The sequence below is a fragment of the Pteropus vampyrus genome, unplaced genomic scaffold (genome assembly GCF_000151845.1).
Source record: "Pteropus vampyrus isolate Shadow unplaced genomic scaffold, Pvam_2.0 Scaffold255, whole genome shotgun sequence".
Taxonomy (NCBI): domain Eukaryota; kingdom Metazoa; phylum Chordata; class Mammalia; order Chiroptera; family Pteropodidae; genus Pteropus; species Pteropus vampyrus.
The window spans coordinates 748,310-766,043 of record NW_011889036.1 but is presented as its reverse complement, the minus strand read 5'-3'; the positions used below and the strand labels follow the sequence as shown (position 1 = coordinate 766,043).

Below are 17,734 nucleotides of genomic sequence, written 5' to 3'. Positions count from 1 at the left end.
GGGACTGCTACTGCCTGCCACCGGCTATTGATTATCTTGCTGGTGAAGGTTATCAGCCTGACCCTGAGCAGCTAGCCAGAATCTCTTTTTCTTTGTGGATAGAGGCAGGTAGAGATCATGCCAGGTAAGATCAAAGGATTGAGTTAGGTATTCAAATTCCTTGACATAAGTGGTAGGGTCAGTGGAGAAGGACCCTACCTCCTTCTCAATTTGAGAGAGATCGGCCAGAGAGAAGGGGACATGAACACAGACTATACTTCAGCTCCTGCAACTTCCTTTAAAGGGAAAACAGTAGCAGGCTCCTGGGAGGTGAGTCCAAGAACATGTGGGGTGGGGTGGGAGGAGGGTTCTGTGGGATCTGAGCTGGACTCATCGGGGAGTGGAGGGGTTAAGGGAAAAGGGATTGGGGGAGTCGTCTGGGAGGTCAGCTGAAAGAGGAGCATGGTGGGGGCGGGGGTAGTCTGTGGTCAGTGGGTTCAAAAGAGGAAGTGTCAGTTTCAGGGTTAAGGGAAGTTGACTGTTTGGAGTGAAGAAGTAAAATCTGATAAGTAGAGCAAGGTTTACAGAGAGAGGTTCTGGAGCGAAGAGTAAAGAAGGCCTGGACATAAGGAACTTCAGACCACTTTCCATTGCAGTGACAGAAGTTGTCAAGGTCTCATAATGGGTTATAATCATAGGTGCTGTTCTCAGGCCATTGAGAATCATTATCCAATTTATACTGCGGCCAAGCAGTGTTACAATAGAAAATGAGACACTTTGGTCTGACATCACCCTCGAGGCTGAGGTTGTGTAGATTCTTTAAAAGGCAGCCAAGGGGCCTGGTTTTGGAGGGTTGTAGAGGGTGTGTTCCCCACGATGAAGTGGAAGAGAATGACAGGGAAGTGAAGAGGGCGACCAGAAAACCACAAGGGAGGGAGTGGATCTTTGGGTGGGCGTCCCCACTGACAAACAGTCCACCAGATAGAGCAGAGGTGTCCTTTCTGAGCCCAGCATCCCCAGTTCAGAAGGACCTGGGGCCAGGAGGCCGAGGAGTCTTCTGACCTAATGCTAGGATTTGTCAGAGAATGGGAGACTGAAGACCCGAGCAAAGGTGTATAACCACTCGCCCGAAAATTAAGTGACTGATGTGGACTGGCAGGTCAGCAATGAAAAGGTAAAGCTCCTGACCCAGCATCCTCCTTGGCTGAGTTCAAGGAGGATTTGGATGGTTAGGGCTAAACCCCTTAGAACCCAAGGAACAGGTAGGATCCAGAGGTTAGCCTGGGCGAGCTGTCGCAGCCCACAGCTCGCCGAGTTGCAAACCAATAACCTCAGGGCTCAGATGAATGGCCTCCCGGGTTTCCTCGTCAGATGTTAGGTCTGATGAAGGAGGAACTCAGAAGGCCAAAGGGGTTAAGCAAGATTTTTTGTAGCAGAGTGACAGCCAGGCTGAGCCGAAGATTGTGTCAGCCCTGAATGTGAGGGAACCTGGAAATTATATGGGGTTTGAGGCAGGCTTTTTCAGTGGGAATATTTCCGGCAGGTAAATTGGCGGAGAAGGGAGGAAATTCCAGTGAAATGAGAGGTGATCATATAGCATTGCTAACCTGGACGTTGCAAGGTTCGGTTCCTACACAAAAGGTAAGGGAGGAGTGTGGTTCCCACGACACGGGGAGAAGGGATAGGCCCCCCTTGGACCTAACAGTACTTCTTAATCCCTTCCCCTTTTTCAGCCCCCAATCTGGCAACCATCAAAATGTTCTCCCTATCTATGACTTTATTTTATTTGTTCATTTATTTGTTTGTTTCTTAGATGACACATATAAGTGAAATCATGTAGTATTTGTCTTTCTCCATCTGACTTATTTCACTTAGCATAATACCTTCTATATCCATCGCAATGGAAAAATTTCATTCTTTTTTATGGCTGAGTAATATTTTGTTGTATATACCTACCACTTCTTTATTCATTCATCAATCGATGGAATGAGGTGCCTTTTTTCTCCTGAGTTTTCAAAATGTTTGGGGAGCAGACTCTCAAATCCATGACCCTATCCCTCAGCCTAGCTCTTCCTGGGACTGGCAATAAGTCCCTAAATTTCCAGTTCCCTCTTCTCATTCTCTAAGCCAACTTTCCCTCTTTAATTCACAGAATCATTATCAACCATTTGTCTTCCAGGATGCGTTTTGAACAGACCCAGTATTTTATCTTTTTTCCATAGAGCCATGTATGGCTATATAAAAAAAAAATTTTTTTTCCTGTGGATATTTTACAAGAGAGAAAAGCCCTCCTTTCCCAGGGACTGATCCCTTTGAATTTGCAGCTCTTAACGTATTCCTCAAGGGCAGTGAGGCCCAGGGTACCCTGTTATGTTTTGACCGTAAAGAGCTCTTCTGGCCTTTTATCTCACTATATATTCAAAAATTCAGCTGGAAGCAGCCCAGAGGCATATGAGTACAGAGATTTTTCAGTCTTATCATGCCTTCTTCCTCGAGTCTGAGCTCTAAGTTTCAAATAATTTGCTATTATCAAACTTCAGACCTTGATACTTGGAGTTATTCTCGGATTGCTCTCTTCTCTAGATTATATCCATATAAAGTCTAATTTGTATGAGAAGTAACTTTGCCGTTAACAGTGCTAGTGAGTATATGTTCCTGATTCACCACGACACCTACAGTGGTGCGTCAAAAAGGATATGAGATGTTTTTTCTCTGCTGCAGTGGCTGCTTTGAGCTGGTCCTTCCTTCTGCAGGAAGACTATAGCTGTTTCCTGTTGCTTGTAGCTGAATATAATCCCTCAATATGCTTTCACTTATATTTGATTGTATGTGATTAAAAGTGTGTGCATATTTTGATCAAATAAATGCTTCTGTTGTTGTTTCATGAAAATATTTTAATAATGTTTTCGAAGACATCGAATCCTAACAAATATTAAGTCAATTTTCCTGAGAGGATATATTATCCCAATATAATTATCGATGGTCAGATAAACTTGGCAATTTTCTTTATTCATTATACATTGAGTCAATTATATCATCTGCATACATATTCAGGTATTTTTTCCTTGGGCAAATTTAATTTTTTTCTTCTATAGTTAGAATTTTTGTCATGAAACTAATTTCTCATTCATTCTTAAATGACCAAAAACTTTAGTCATGGTTTTTTCAGGGCCCTCTTGCCAGTGACCCCCAGAATTGCACATGTAGTGAAAAAGAGGGATATAATGATTCTAATAAGAATGGCGACAAACCATAAAGGATTTCGAGGTCTAACAGTAACAGAGTGCTGAAAAGGATTTCTTACAGGATTTTGGCTTCTGTTAGGTGATTTGATTGCTATTTAAGGAAGCAAGGCCTTTTCCTGTATGGAATGCTTGAGGAGGTAAACTTATTCTATCATTGATAATCATGATTATTTCCCGGAAGGCAAAACCGATATAGTAGAGCTAAAGATAATTTGTAAGAAGCTCCAGTCAGTGATATTAGTAAAGGGGATATTGGTCATTTGTATAATTTGGAACTTTTGGTAAATGCTATATCTTATACCATTTTTAAAGATATAGTTACAAAAACCCTTATCAATATCTTGGTCCATCATGGTCACCAATTTTTCTCTCCAAAAGGAGAAGACTTGGTCTCGCAAGGCCAGCTCCTAGACCCGTGGAACAGCTTTTGCCTTTCCTACTTATTGCCTAAACACTAATGTATTTCCTACAGTGTATTAGACACAGTTTGCCATAAAGTGCATCAGTTAAAATATATAAATTTACTTCCTGGTATATCATGTGATATTTTCAATATCTCCCGTATGATTCAACTGGGGCCTATAAATTTAGGTGAGAGAACAGAAATATAGCGAGGGAGAAAGATGGGACCACTGATCCAATCAAGCCTTTCCTGCTCAGAGACTATACTCTCGATGCTAATGTTTCAGCATCCCTCATTGCCATGCACTTCAGAGTCATCTTACCCAATTTAGCACAGATAGTGAAAGCACTGTAGGATCTGGAAATACTGACATGAAACGAACGAGTTATTGCAGGCCTGGTGCTTATGTTTTCATGGGAAAAGAGATGGTTAACAAATTGTAAAGCTTTGGTTTATAACATGGAATAAAGGCTTTCATGTAAAAAAAATAACGTGAGATAATAGGGAAGCTGGGTATGTATATATTTTTCTATGAGATTAGCAGCTGTGATGAATGACAATGTCATTATTGATCACTTGCATTTTCTACCATGTAATACATCTTAAATGGTGTTTCAGGAACTGCTCGAGTGTGGAAGTAAGTAGAGCACAGTAATATGGAAAGTCTTGCTTGTTGATTAACAGTGATGAATCTCAATAAAGATAAGAATTCAGATATAGGTCGTCTTTACTTTTGCAATCATTAGTAATTTTGTATAATGAATACATGCTCATGAGTTTGGGCATTGTTTTCTGAGACTTGGGACTTCCTTGGGAGGATTTTAATTTACCTTTAAATGTTTAAAACGTTAACAGTAGTTGGCATTTTCACATGACTGTTGTACAGACCGATGCAATGTCTACCCCCATTACACCGTGGAGTCCTCCCAGTAGGAGAAAGAGTTGCATTCATCTGCACCATTTCAGCCCATCCTGAGTTTATTCTCCCAGTAGGGTGACATCTATGCAAGACCACTGTGATTCCCCAGTGGAAACACCAAAAAGAGCTGTGGATGTTTGGAGGCAATCTTCCATGTTATAATTGAGGTGAACTATAGATAGGGTATCATTTTGAGAACTATCCTAATCGAGTATAAAAGGAGAAATTTTCAACATCTTTTTATCACAAGAGTGGCTGGAAGTCTTTTGTGTCCATGACCCACAAACCCTACAGCCCATTTTCCTGTTCAGAGGTTTTATTTCTGTGTGCTTAGATTTCCAGCACACATGGAGGACTGGGAAACAAGACAAATAGCTATGAGTTTGTATAAAGAGTAAAGAAATCAATCATTTTTTAAACTTTTTTATTAATTTATTTTTTATGGTGACATTGGTTAATGAACTCTAATAAGTTTCATCTGTACACTTTAACAGTAAGGCATATATATATTTACACAGTGTGTTCACCTCCCATGGTTAGATTTCTTTCCGTCACCACAGATTTGACCCCCTTTACCCCGTCTACCTCCCCCGTCCCTACACCTCCTACCCTCTGGTAACCACTAGTCTATAGTCCATGTCCATGAGTCTGTTTGTTTGTCTTTTTTTCTTTTTCTTTTTTAAGTGTAAACATACATATAGGAGGGGTTGTATTCAAATGGGCGCCAAAAGAGTGCTCTCTTTGGGTGATGGCATGTTTTCTTTCTTTCGATGGCAGTATTACAATACATTTGTGCAAACTCACAAGTTACCAAAAATATTTTATAAATATATCTATTGACAAACATAAATATATAATAGAATATATTTAATATATATATTTGATAGAAAGAAAACAGCACAATCACTTTCATGTGCTAGAAGACTGTTAAACTCTCTTGAGCCTTGATTTTCATGTGTTCAGCACTTCTTTCCAGCACTGTGAGATCCTTCTTAGGAAGAATCGAAGGACTGGGGAAGGACATGGGACACAACAGGGCTTTCTTGCAGCCATCTTAATTGAGAAAACACCCTCTAGGGTTACACTGGCCTCATCTCACACATATAACTGGGAGTGAAGTGAGAGGGCTCCCAGAATCTGTCCTGGAGTTGATATTACATTCCCCGCACTGATCTTTGCGATTGCTGTGTTTCTGGAACATTAGTGGTTGTCCTAAGTGGATTTTTCCTCGGGATGTCCTCAGTCATGGGCGTCAGCTTCATTTCCTTCCATTGCCTCCATGGACCATTTCCAGCTCTTTGTTTCTTAATTCAAAGCCCACTCAGTCCTGCTTACATGTTTAGAAATCCATGTATATTCCACTCTGAAAAATATCTCTGAGCAGGGGGCTGTTGAGAGGGTGACGCAAGCACTTGCAGAACCTATGTCTTGAGCACATTCCATTGGCCACAGCATCCATAGCCATCACATATTTATGAGATCTATTTCCTTACTTGTTTACACAATACTTGAAAACTGACTTTGAATGGGGAAACAAATTGCTTTAGAATCTGTCCAATTAAGTCACTCTATTGTTGTCTCCCTTCCCACTCTCCTTTTTACCATAGAGGCTTTAGTAGTTTCCTCTTATGTATCCAATTGTGTCTAAACCACCCGTGGCACTCTGGTACCAGAAATTATTCTCAACTGTGGCTACACATAATTCAAGGAGCCTGAAGTGGAGGCCCTCCCAGAGCTGACCTTCCACAGCCAACTGCCCATTTTGCTCTGGGTAATGAACCCAGCACCCCTCAAGCTTACTAACTAGAGGCTCCTCATTGAAAACGTGTTGGTACTGGCAGGATAGAGCATAAATTGGCATAAAGTGTGTTCCCCTCACATTGATGCAATCTATTCTGCAGGAGGTCACCTCTTTTCTAGACACTTGGCCACTTTGGTTATCACTTGGGATCACATGAGTGACCAGGGAGTTCATATACTTTATAGACAGAGTGCCATCACCACACCTGATGGAGTCCGCTGCAGAGAAATGGCATTCTATCTCTAGATCATTAAAGCCATCCCTGATCAAAGATTGGACCCGAGCATCAGATCCATTAGTTGAACTCTGGGCAATCATGCTGGCACTAGAGAATTCTCTGGCCAAGAACCAAACTTGTCTGCACATTTTTCAGATTTTTTTTTTTGGCTATTGCTCATGATTCAACTGAAGCTTCCCGCCAATAAGAACAACTCCTCATTCAAGGTCAGCCTCCTTTGGCCTAAACAATTCAGAGAATAACTTGCCCTAAAATACTCAAGTCCAAATCAAGGTCACGCCTAACTGTACATTAAACCTCCATCTGAAGATCATTTCTATGCTCAGGGCGATAAACTAACTCAAATTTCTGAGCACATACTCACACCTGAAATCTGATGATATTAACCTTGGCCCTGTGAGCCCTTGTAACCCATAATTATTTAGAGGTAACTAATCTAAAGGTTAGGTAAAATTTAAGAGACATTTCCTTCCTCTGCCACGGCTAACTTAGTGACAGACCAATGCACCTGATGTGAAAAAACACACCATTGGTAATATAGCCAGCGGATGTCCTTTCCACAACAAGGAAGGTGTTCCTACAGTTGATGACAGATTTTATAGGGCTGCTCACCCCCTCTGCTGGCTACTTGCTCTGCTCTGACCATAGCAGATACAAGTTTCTTATCCTGCCATAATGACCTTGCTTAAAGCAATATGCAAAGATTCACGAAGACATTGCAGAAATTATTGATATTATCAACTCAATTTTGAAAAATAGAAAACACTGGTCTCTTGAAAAAGATCTTCAGTGGACCTTCTACCCCTATTTTAACCTCAGTCTACAAACCTATTAGGATGTCTTAATGGCTTACTTACTTAAACCTTGCTTTCTTATAGATATTTCTGCCTTGCTTTTCGAGGCATTAGTGAGATTCAATCCTCAGACTTCGGGGCCATTTACACTGTTCTGATCATTAGATTTCCTGGTACCTTACAATATGAGCCTTTCCATACTGGACATTTCTGTGAGAATGGTCACTCTACAGGCCTTTGGTGTATTGTAAATGTAATAAAGGAAACCTCATTTAAAATGGATTTGGGAGGCCACAAGGGGGAGCTCTCACACACTACCACTGTTTGTGAATTATACACATCCCAACAGGACAGTCAATTACCCTTCCCAAGGGGAAGAGATGTATCTTGTATTCCAAGCAGGAAGAAGGAAGATTTCTCCTTGCCCAGCAACAAGCCCAGCCAATTGAAACCACTGCAAATCAACCAATGAGAAGACATCGCCACTGAACTCTGCCTTTTCTCCAACTGACTTTCCTGGAAAATGCCCCCTCCCAGCTTCCTCTTTCTTTTCTATAAAGTAAAGTTCCTTTCCTTTATTTGCTGAACTTGCCTATAGGTTTTGCTATAGCACGCTTGTACCGAATTGCAATTTATGCTATGCCCAAATAAACCCATTTTAATAGTAAAATAACTTTTTTTTTTTTAAAAATAGCATTGTCTTGGGAGTCACTGATGCTGACCTGGGTACACATGATGTGAGTCAACAAAAACATGATTAATGCCAATCAAGAAATGTCCAAAATATTCAAAATACATGGAGCAGAGAGCTAATGCTTCAGATGTTTTCCTTGAAGAAAAACGCTTTGCATCATGGTAGCTGATGACCACTTGTATTTGGACCATTCCTCAGCCACCCAGGAAGAGTTTTGTTCCCCGAGAAGGGCTGCTTAATGCATGGGGGTAGGCTAGAGTGGCAAGGTTCCATCAATAACACAATAAACGAACAACAAATTAAAATAAACTAACATTATTAGGATATTTTAATAGCATTTCTGAACCATACTGACATTTTCTTAGATCTCTCCAACATTCTGGGAGTACTGGACTCAAATATATTTTTCAGGCTTAATCATCTTCATTCCAACATGTTCTTGTGCTTTTAACATTATTTTTTTCAATTGATATTCAAGTTAAAATTACAATAAACCTCAAGAATTAACTTTAATAAAGACAACTCGTTTTTCATATTTGACTCTTTGTTGGCTTTAAATACCTGCTCATCCTGCCTGGCCCACAATGGGGAAACAAGATATAAAGGTTGACACTTGCTCCTTTACTTTTGGTGTCAGCAGGTAGGAGGGTCAAATCTTGACAACCTGCAGCCTCTACCCTTACACATATTAAAGAGCCAACTCATCCTTCTCCACACAGGCTACCTGGACCAGCTTACCCTTGTCTTACTCTCCTTATAAAGTGCCTTTGAGTAGTAATCATATTTCATTTACTTGATGTATGTGGTGACATCAGTCTTGATATCCCATATCATTTTATGTAGGTTGTTAATTTTGCTCCCAAAAGGGCAATGATAAAACAGAAGGTAACCAGTGTAAAATGTCTTTTGGGTGACAAACAGATATTCAAGGCAGAGAATTTTTATAAGTTGAGGAAAAGAAATCCAAATACAGAGATCCCAGCATGATAATGTTTTTAGATGTATTGGTCACAAAAGAAAAACTCTGAAACCACCCATTTGGACTCTTAACAGTAGAATTAATAAGTGAAAATGATGTCATCTCACAAGGGAAAAATACAGAGCAACACAAGTAAATGGATGGTTTCTGTTCTGATATGTAAAGGGTTCTAAGTGATCATTCTCATCTTCACAACAAGAAAATCCTGAAAAACCTGAAAAGCAACAGCTCTCCTTAGATACATGAGGGATTTGAGATCGCATGGCAAAACGTGATCCCAAAATGAGACAGGCACGTATGGAGTTACCACTTACCTGGAGGAGCTACCACAACTGGAACCAGAAACTTCTAGGAAAACCTAAACTATTAATGATAAATTTTTCTGGAGACACAGGTTGGACTAGCTTGGGAGTCAAAAGCTTTACGGGGCCAGGGGAGGGGGGGGAGCGGGGGGAGTCCAATCATAAGGAATTCCTCAAATTTATGAATATTTCCTATAGGAGTCTAAACAACTTCTCACTACAAACCTAGAAAAAATTGCCTCATGCTCCATGCAGGAAACAGGGGGAACATGTTGATACATACTCCAGGCATTCTGTTCTCTATAACTTAGGCCAAAGAAAACATATTTGCCCAAACCATATCTGATTGTGGAAAGAGTAGTCAAACAACTCCCAGACTCTTCTGGTTTCTCTCTGACAAAGGGGAAAAAAATCCTAAGAATGTATTCTGGAGTTCATTGTGCAGGGATTTTGTTCCACACAAACATGACAGGTTTAATCATAACATAAGAGAACATTTTCTCACCCAAATAGTGTCCTTTAACCACAACAACAGGGCATCAGAATTAAAACAATAGATTAAAACAGTTGTAACTGAACACCAGTAAAACAACAATCTGATTAAAAATTGGGCAGAGAACCTGAATAGACATCTCTCCACAGAGGACATACAGATGGCCAATAGACATGAAAAGGTCCTCAACGTCACTAATCATCAGAGAAATTCAAATTAAAACCACAGTGAGATATGGCCTCACACCTGTCAGAATGGCTATCATAGGTAAATCAACAAACAAGTGTCGGCGAGGATATATAGAAAAGAGAACCCTTATGCACTGTTGGTAGGATTGCAAATTTTCCAGCTACTATGGAAAACAGTATGGAGGTTCCTCAAAAAATTTAAAATAGAACTACCTTATGATTCAGCAATCTGGGTATTTATCCAAAGAAATAAAAAATACTAATTCAAAAAATATATGCATTATTTACAATAGCCAAATACGGAAGCAATCTAGGTGTCCATTGATAGATGATTGGATATAGCCATAAAAAAGAATGAACCCTTAGCATTTGTAACAACATGGATGGACCTAGATAATGTTTTGCTAAGTGAAATAAATCAGAGAAAGACAAATATCATATGATTTCATTTGTATGTAGAATCTAAAAAACAAAACAAACAAATAAACAAAACAGAAACAAGCTTATAAATACGGAGAACGAACTGGTGGTTGCCAGATGGGAAGGGGGTTGGAGGGCTGGGTGAAAAAGATGATGGGATTAAGCAGTACAAATTGGTAGTTATAAAATAGTCACAGAGTTGTAAAATACAGCATAGGCAATATAGTCAATAATATGTAATAACTACGTATGCTGCCAGGTTGGCACTAGATTTATCAAGGGGATTACTTTGTAAGTTATATAAATGTCTAACCACTATGCTGTACACTTGACACTAATATAATATCGAACGTCAACTCTAATTGAAAAAAAGATTATTAAAAAACACAGACTACTTAAGATTTAGTTTCTAGGGTTACTCAAACACCAGAAAAGAAATATACAAGGACACTTGCATGCAGCATAAGGAGTAGTAAAAGGGATGTTTATAGCAATAAACATCTATATTAAGGAAAGATATCAAATTAACAACCTAAATTTACACCTCTGCTAACTAGAAAAAGAACAACAAACTGAACTCAAAATAAAAAATGAATACTCTGAAAACTATAAGGCATGGTCAAAAGAAATTGAGAAATGTAGAAATAAATGGGATACATCCCAAATTTATGTTCAGAAGACTTAACAGTTTTGTTGAAATGGCACTGCTCCACAAAATGATCTAGAGAGTCAATGCCTTGCCTATCATAATCCTAGCTGTAATCTCTATAGAAACTGGCAAGCTGTTTCATAAATTTATGTGGTTTTGCAAGGGAACTAGAATAGTCAAAGCAATCTTGAAAAAGAAAAACAAAGCAGTAGGACTAACATTTCTTGATTTCAAAACTATGCTAAGCAAAGGTAGTCAAGATAGTGTGGTATTGACACAAGGGTAGACATATACATTTATATTATAGATTGAGATTTGAGAAATAAGCTCCTAAAGTTATGGTCAACTGATCTTTGACAAAGGTATAAAAAATGGGGTAAGAATATTCTTTTTATAAATTTATGCTTGGCCAAGTGGCTAGCCATATGTAAAAGATAGAGGCTGTACCCTTATATCACGCCGCATACAATAATTTACCAAAAAGGATTGATAAAGACGAACTGGAACTTTAAGCAAACATAATCAGTCGGGAGAGTGTATGGGAGTTGCTAGGGCTTATGGAAGTTCTGGTGCTTTGCTCTGCGTAATGGCAAGAACCCTACAGGAAGAGCTCTATGTTTATTATAAAGCTCTATGGTTCTAACTTCCTTTTCTCATCTATAAATACTCTTCCATATTGACATGCAGGCCAGAGTATGCACGAGGCTTGCCATGTCTGCATGCACTAGGTTGCAACCCTTTCTTTTCCCCAAATAAATCCTAGTCGATATTATTTTTCAGTCAACAGAATCAAACACCTCAACATAAGAGTAAAACTACAACAAACTTAGGTAAAACACAGGGAAAATTCCCAACCTTGGATTTGGCAAAAAAAAAAAAAAAAATTGTTGGCTATGACACCAACAATAACGGTGGAAAAAATAGATGATTTGGATTTCATCAAATTAATGACTTTTGTGTCACAAAGAACACTATCCAGAACATGAAAATACCCTTTGGAACTCTTATGCATTATTGCTGGGAAAGCAAAATTGTGCTGCTAGTCTGAAAAACAACATAGCAGTCCTTCAAAAAATTACAAAGTGAGTGTGATCTGATCTAACAAGGCTACTTCTGGGAAAATAGCCAAAGTAACTGAAAGCAAGAACTCAAACAGATATTTGTTTATCTATATTCATATTAGCATTATTCGCAATAGCTAAAAGGTGGAAAGAATATGTGCCCATCAACAGATAAATGGATCACAAAAATTTGGCACATACATAGAATGTATTTACTCAGTTTTAAAAAGAAAGCAAATTCTAACCGGTGCTACACCATGAAAGAACTTTAAGGACATTATGCGAAGTGAAATCAGCCTGTCAATAAAAGTCAAACATGATGATTCCATTTGTATGAGTTACGTAGCATAGTCAAATTCATAGAGAGAAAAAGCAGAATGGTTGGTGCCAGGAGCTGGAGTGAGGGAAGAAATGAGGAGTTGTGTCTAATGGGATAGAGTTTCAGTTTTGCAAAATGAAAGTACTTCTAGAGATTGGTTTCACAATGTCGATGCCCTTCGCAATATTGAACTATACACTTAAAATGCTGAATATGTAAATTTATGGCATGCGCATAGCACCACAATTAAAAGTAATGTTTTAAAGCAAGAGAGTGAAAACATAACTCACAGAATGGAGGAAAATTTTGCAAATTATATATCTGATAAAGATCTTGTGTAGAAAATATCTAAAGACCTCATAACTTAATTATAAGTCAAACAAGTCAATTTTAAAATGGCAAAGTTTTGAATATACATTTTTTCCAAGGAATATATACAACTGCCCGAGAGCACGTGAAAAGATGCCAGACATCATTAGTCGTCAAGGAAATGAGACTCAAAAACACAACCAGATAGCACTTCACAAACACTGGGATGGCTAGAATCAAAAAGCGAGGTAATAACCATGAAAACTGATGTTAAGTGGAGCTATTTTAAAATGGTGCCAAAGTAGGCATTTCTGAGCAAAGAAACTGCCTTGCACATCTTGTTCCTTAAACTTTCAGACTGGGCCAAACTGCAGCATTGGGAGAAGTCAGCCATAAACGAACATCCTGTCCACAAGGACTGATTTGGGGACTTTTACCTAGAGGTAGAATCAGTAACCAAGCATGGTTAGTCAAGACTAGCTTAAGCTCGTCAGCTCCAATAGAAAGTTTTCATAAACAACTCTAGTAATCTTTCTTTTTTTTTCCCCATAGAAAAATCCCTTGCTTTTACCCTGGAATCAGGACATGTTTGGGGTCTCTACATGAACGTGTATGTCCTGAATTGCAATTCTCTGCCATTCCCAACTACATGCATTTTGGTCTGCCTGATACCCTTGCTGTTCTCTTGTTAAAGGTTAACATTTATGGTGTCAGAGGCATGGGATCTGAAAGACATAAACTCTGATGGCTGCTTGTCACCCCCACCCAGGTGAGATACCCGCTTGCACTCACCACTCGTGAGTCCTTTACAGCTGTCTTCAGTAGGTACGTCTTCTCCTTGATTCCAGCTTTATATCCACTTTGCATTGAGCTCTCGGCCTTTGTTCATAATTTGTTTCATTTTATGCAGCCAATACATGGGATTTTCCTTCTAGTGAGTACCCTTCTGGTCTTTTGTTACGGGATCCCAGAAATCTAAAAATTCTTCAGGGTGCCGCCCTCCTGTCACTCCAACTGGTTATATGTACAAACATTTTGGTCCCTCCTCTTGTACCTTTTTAATAAAATGGACTAGAATAACCAAAGATAATTTAGAATTATAATGGCCATCTTGGGGTCTTTTGACCTCCAAAAACACTTTTTTGCACACAAAATTGGAAGACCATGGATCTAAAATTAAGCAAATTGAATGAGATGCCTGCTTTAATTGGTATTTAGAAGCCTCCAAGAGACATTAAGACTCTAAAGTTGCATCCCTCCAGAATACTAGTACAAAACTGACTGAGGCCAACAAAGAAAGATAAGCAAGACTCTGAGATCTCACACCTTTCTTGTCCTCCTTATGATCCACCACACTCTATGTATCCCCATCTTCCTATCTCTAACTCTCTCTCTGAACTTCCTTTCACCTGGCCACCAACTCTACCTCTGGTTGACCCTCCAATTCTAACTTGCTCTTTTAAAAGCCAGACCAAATAAGGCCAGTACTTTTTATTTACTATTTTAATTTTTTTTTTTTTTTTAAGTGAGCCCGGAACCAAAGTCCTCGCTGGACTCCTGGTCACATCCTTAGAGCCTTGTCTCCATTCTACCCCTTGGAGTTTCCTTCAGGTTGTTGGCTATAGTTTTCATCACTACCCGAAAGGATGGCAAGTCACTGACTTGGCGTAGAATTGAAATGAACACAATTCTAAGTAAGAGCAATACTAAAAGTTACAAATAGGAAGGACTTTCAGAGTAACATTAGGGCATAATGGTCTAGATATTGTTGCCCTTCCCAGGTAAAGGTAAACAAGTACTGACTTCCTGTGTCTGCAAGTATGCTAAAGAAAGCACTGCATAAGTCAATAACAGTAAAATATTTATTTCCGGTTGGTACGGAGCTAAGTAAAGTGTGGGGATTTGGAACCATTGGCTGGCAAGGAATTATTTGTTTTTTTATTGTTTGTAGGCCCTGGACAAATCTCTAGCCTCAACTATTAAGTTTCTTTACAGGCAATATGGGGGTGTTGTAGGGACTCCACTGGGAGTAATGAGGCCTCTTACTTGCTCCCATAATAGTTTATGCCTTGTAGTGCCTCCTTGTATAAGCGGTATTGATTTATTCTTGGTAAAGGTTTGGATGGATCTACTTGCATCTTAATGGGTGATACACTATGAATTCTGCCAATATCAGCTAATATTTTGTCCATAAGGAGATTGGTAGCTGATCTAATAAGGAAAATTGATCAGCTTAAATGTTGTCAGCTCTAGTATTGACAAAAAAAAAAAAAAATGAGGGGGAGTGCTGAGGGATCATTTAAGTCACTTATTTGAGTTCTTCAAATGTCGCTGCTGCTGTCAAATTTCGAAATAATTTCCCCCTTTTGAGAATGCCCCCACATTTCCAAAGTTAGAGCACTGTTGCAAGGCTTCTTGACCTCTGCTCCCAGGCTATAGTCTTCAAGCAAGGCCCTAATAAAAATCTTTCTAATATTTTCAAAGATTCAGGTTCTTTTCATTGACAAAAGCCATAAAAAGGGAAATTTAAAGATATAGAAAGTAAATTAGGGGTTGCCTAGGGCTGGGGGTTGGAGGAGGAAGATGGGAAGATTAGTAGTGATAGCTAAAGAAAAGAGGGGTTTCGTTCTGAGGTGATGAAAATGTTCAAAAATTGACTGCATGTATCTGCAAATATACCGAGAACCATTGAATTGGACACTTTAACAAGGTGCAGTGTATAGTGTGTACATTATATCTTTATAAAGCTGTTCAAATAAATAAATGTATTAAGAGTTTTGCAGTGAGAAAGAGTTTTAAAATCCAGTCTCTTAGATATATGAGAGTTTCCAGGTTAATTAACACATTCATTATTTCACATAGTTACTTTTTGTGGTGTGCTTAATCCACTGTGTTAGCAATATTCAAGTATATAATATGGTGCATGTGTATCAAATCATCATGTTATAATCTTTAAATATGGACAATTTTATTAATTATACCTATTAAAGAGAAAACCAGAGCCCCAAAAGGCCTTCACTTGTGCTAAATAAAGCCCATGCGCCAAACCTAGATTTAACACCTGACTTAACTGCCGATTCAGCCTCTCCCAGAAAGGTAATCTTAATCAGTCTGGAATTTTCTGGTCAACACCCGTGAGATCACCTGTACGTGGGCCCTCTCCATCCACAGCGCCCTTTCCAACCTCCAAAGAAAGGAGAGGCATTTTGCATGAAAAACCTTTGCCATTCCCTTCCCCTAGGAATAAGATGTCCTGGTTTAAGAATAACCCTCACTTTTCTTTTGTTAATAGCTCCCACACCCCACCCTTCTATAAAATCCTTCCCTTTGCTACATCCCCTGGAGCACTCTCCTAGTTGCTAGATGGGGTGCTGCCCAATTCATGAATTGCTTAATAAAGCCAATTAGATCTTCAAATTTGCTCATTTGAATTTTGCTTTTAACATAAATAAAGGTGGGAAGGGGAGAAAGTTTCCAGATGTATTCCAAGTTTACATAATGATTTTTTGTCTTTCTTATAGCAGTAAAAATAGGAATCAATGGTCTTAGGGATATTATAGGATATTATAGTCATTTACATGTCAAAGTTCTCTAGGGACAGAGGCGAAAACTGATCTCAAATAAATTTCCTTCCAGTGTAAAATGAACACCTGAGAATGTAACGAACACATCTCACTCCCTGAAGTTAGACTGAGAAGAGTCCCTGAGCCCAGGCCGGGGCTGCGGGTTTCATCTTCCCACCAGAGCCAAGTGCTTGGGATTCTTTCAAGGATCAAATGAGAGGGGGTGGGGCAGAGATGGGCGGAAGGCTCAAGGCTGGGAAGCATCAAGGATAGATAGGCAGCTTGACTCTATTTTTTTCTGACTCTATTTAAAGATGGTGCAGTCACATTTAAGTGTCACTGTTTCTCAACAAGGGTCACATTTCATGAGAGGACTCCGAGCCTTATGCGAAGCCCTGGACCCTTGGACGATGTAAGACCCTCTTGTTCCAGTGTGTCCTGGCCCGAGTCGCCCTCGTGTTCTGTACTTACTTGCTCCATTTGGAAACTCAGCGAGGATTTCTCTGTGTACACTTGTGCCCATGTGTTCACTAAGAGCTGGGCAAAAACAGTAGAGTCAGCCCAGGCCAAGAAAAGGTTCCATTAGAACGCAAACGTGCCAGGCCTGGTAAGGTTTCCCCCTACAGCTCAGGCTGGATTGGATGAGCCTAACGTCCACCCGCCTGCTGTCACTCAGGCACGAGAGAGCGGGGCCTAGGGAGCTGTCCAATCAAGGGCGCCGCTGGGGCAGGTGGGTGGGGCGACGCACAGAAGTGGCGTGTACGTTTCTTCTCGCTCCAGCCCTGCTTGTTTTGGCTGGTCTCCTGACCTTAACGGTCCCTGGTGGCCCTATTTCAGCCTTTGTCGCGCTGTGATCCGCACTGCTCGTGGGAGTCATAGGAATGACTCAGGGAGACCCAGGAAACCTAGAAATGGTGAGTGTGCGAGGCGGGTCAGTAGACCCGGACGAGGGAACCGACAGTGGCGGGGCCAGGCCTCCCCGCGGTCAGGTCCGGAGTCCGAGGACCCGAGTCCGCTTGGGGGTGCCGCTTGGACCTCGGTCCCCTCCGGCACGCAGCGTGGGGGCTGGGCCGGCAGTTGGGACCCTGGGCGTCCTGTCTCGTCACTGCGCGCGGCGACTTCGGCCCTGGAGTCTCTCTGGGCAGCTCTGCGCCGGCAGCCCCGCGTCTCCGCAGATGGTGCGGTGACCACGGGGAGGGTCATCGGGGCACAGTCGTGACTTGGTCTCCGGGGATTTGTACGTCGAAGAGGCTGTGGTCTGTGGGGTCCCCAGTCCCACCTTTCTCCTAAGGAGCGGGCCGTTTGCTCCTGAGGTTTCCGAATGTTTGAGAAGCGGGGTCTGAAATCCATAACCCTGTCTCCCGAGCCTAGCTCTTCC

The 17,734-nt window shown here is 40.5% G+C and overlaps 1 protein-coding gene and 1 long non-coding RNA gene across 3 annotated transcripts in view; one reads left to right on the top strand and one right to left on the bottom strand.

Moving 5' to 3' along the window:
* Positions 1–9,560: 9,560 nt before the first annotated feature.
* LOC105301921 lies at positions 9,561–16,189 on the bottom strand. Its single transcript, XR_896776.1, has 3 exons — positions 16,142–16,189; positions 10,535–10,537; positions 9,561–9,571 (listed from the first exon to the last, which is right to left on the bottom strand). It is a non-coding gene; the product is annotated as an uncharacterized LOC105301921 (long non-coding RNA).
* Positions 16,190–17,098: 909 nt separating this feature from the next.
* The window catches only part of LOC111729292 (zinc finger protein 709-like), an 18,410-nt gene continuing 17,774 nt past the window's right edge, over positions 17,099–17,734 (top strand). For both annotated transcript variants that reach the window (XM_023520273.1, XM_023520272.1), the window contains exon 1: positions 17,099–17,270. Coding sequence is in view for 1 of the 2 variants with exons in the window: in XM_023520272.1 (XP_023376040.1) it covers positions 17,238–17,270 (33 nt within the window). In the remaining variant the exon portion in view is untranslated. The remainder of the gene's footprint in view (positions 17,271–17,734) is intronic.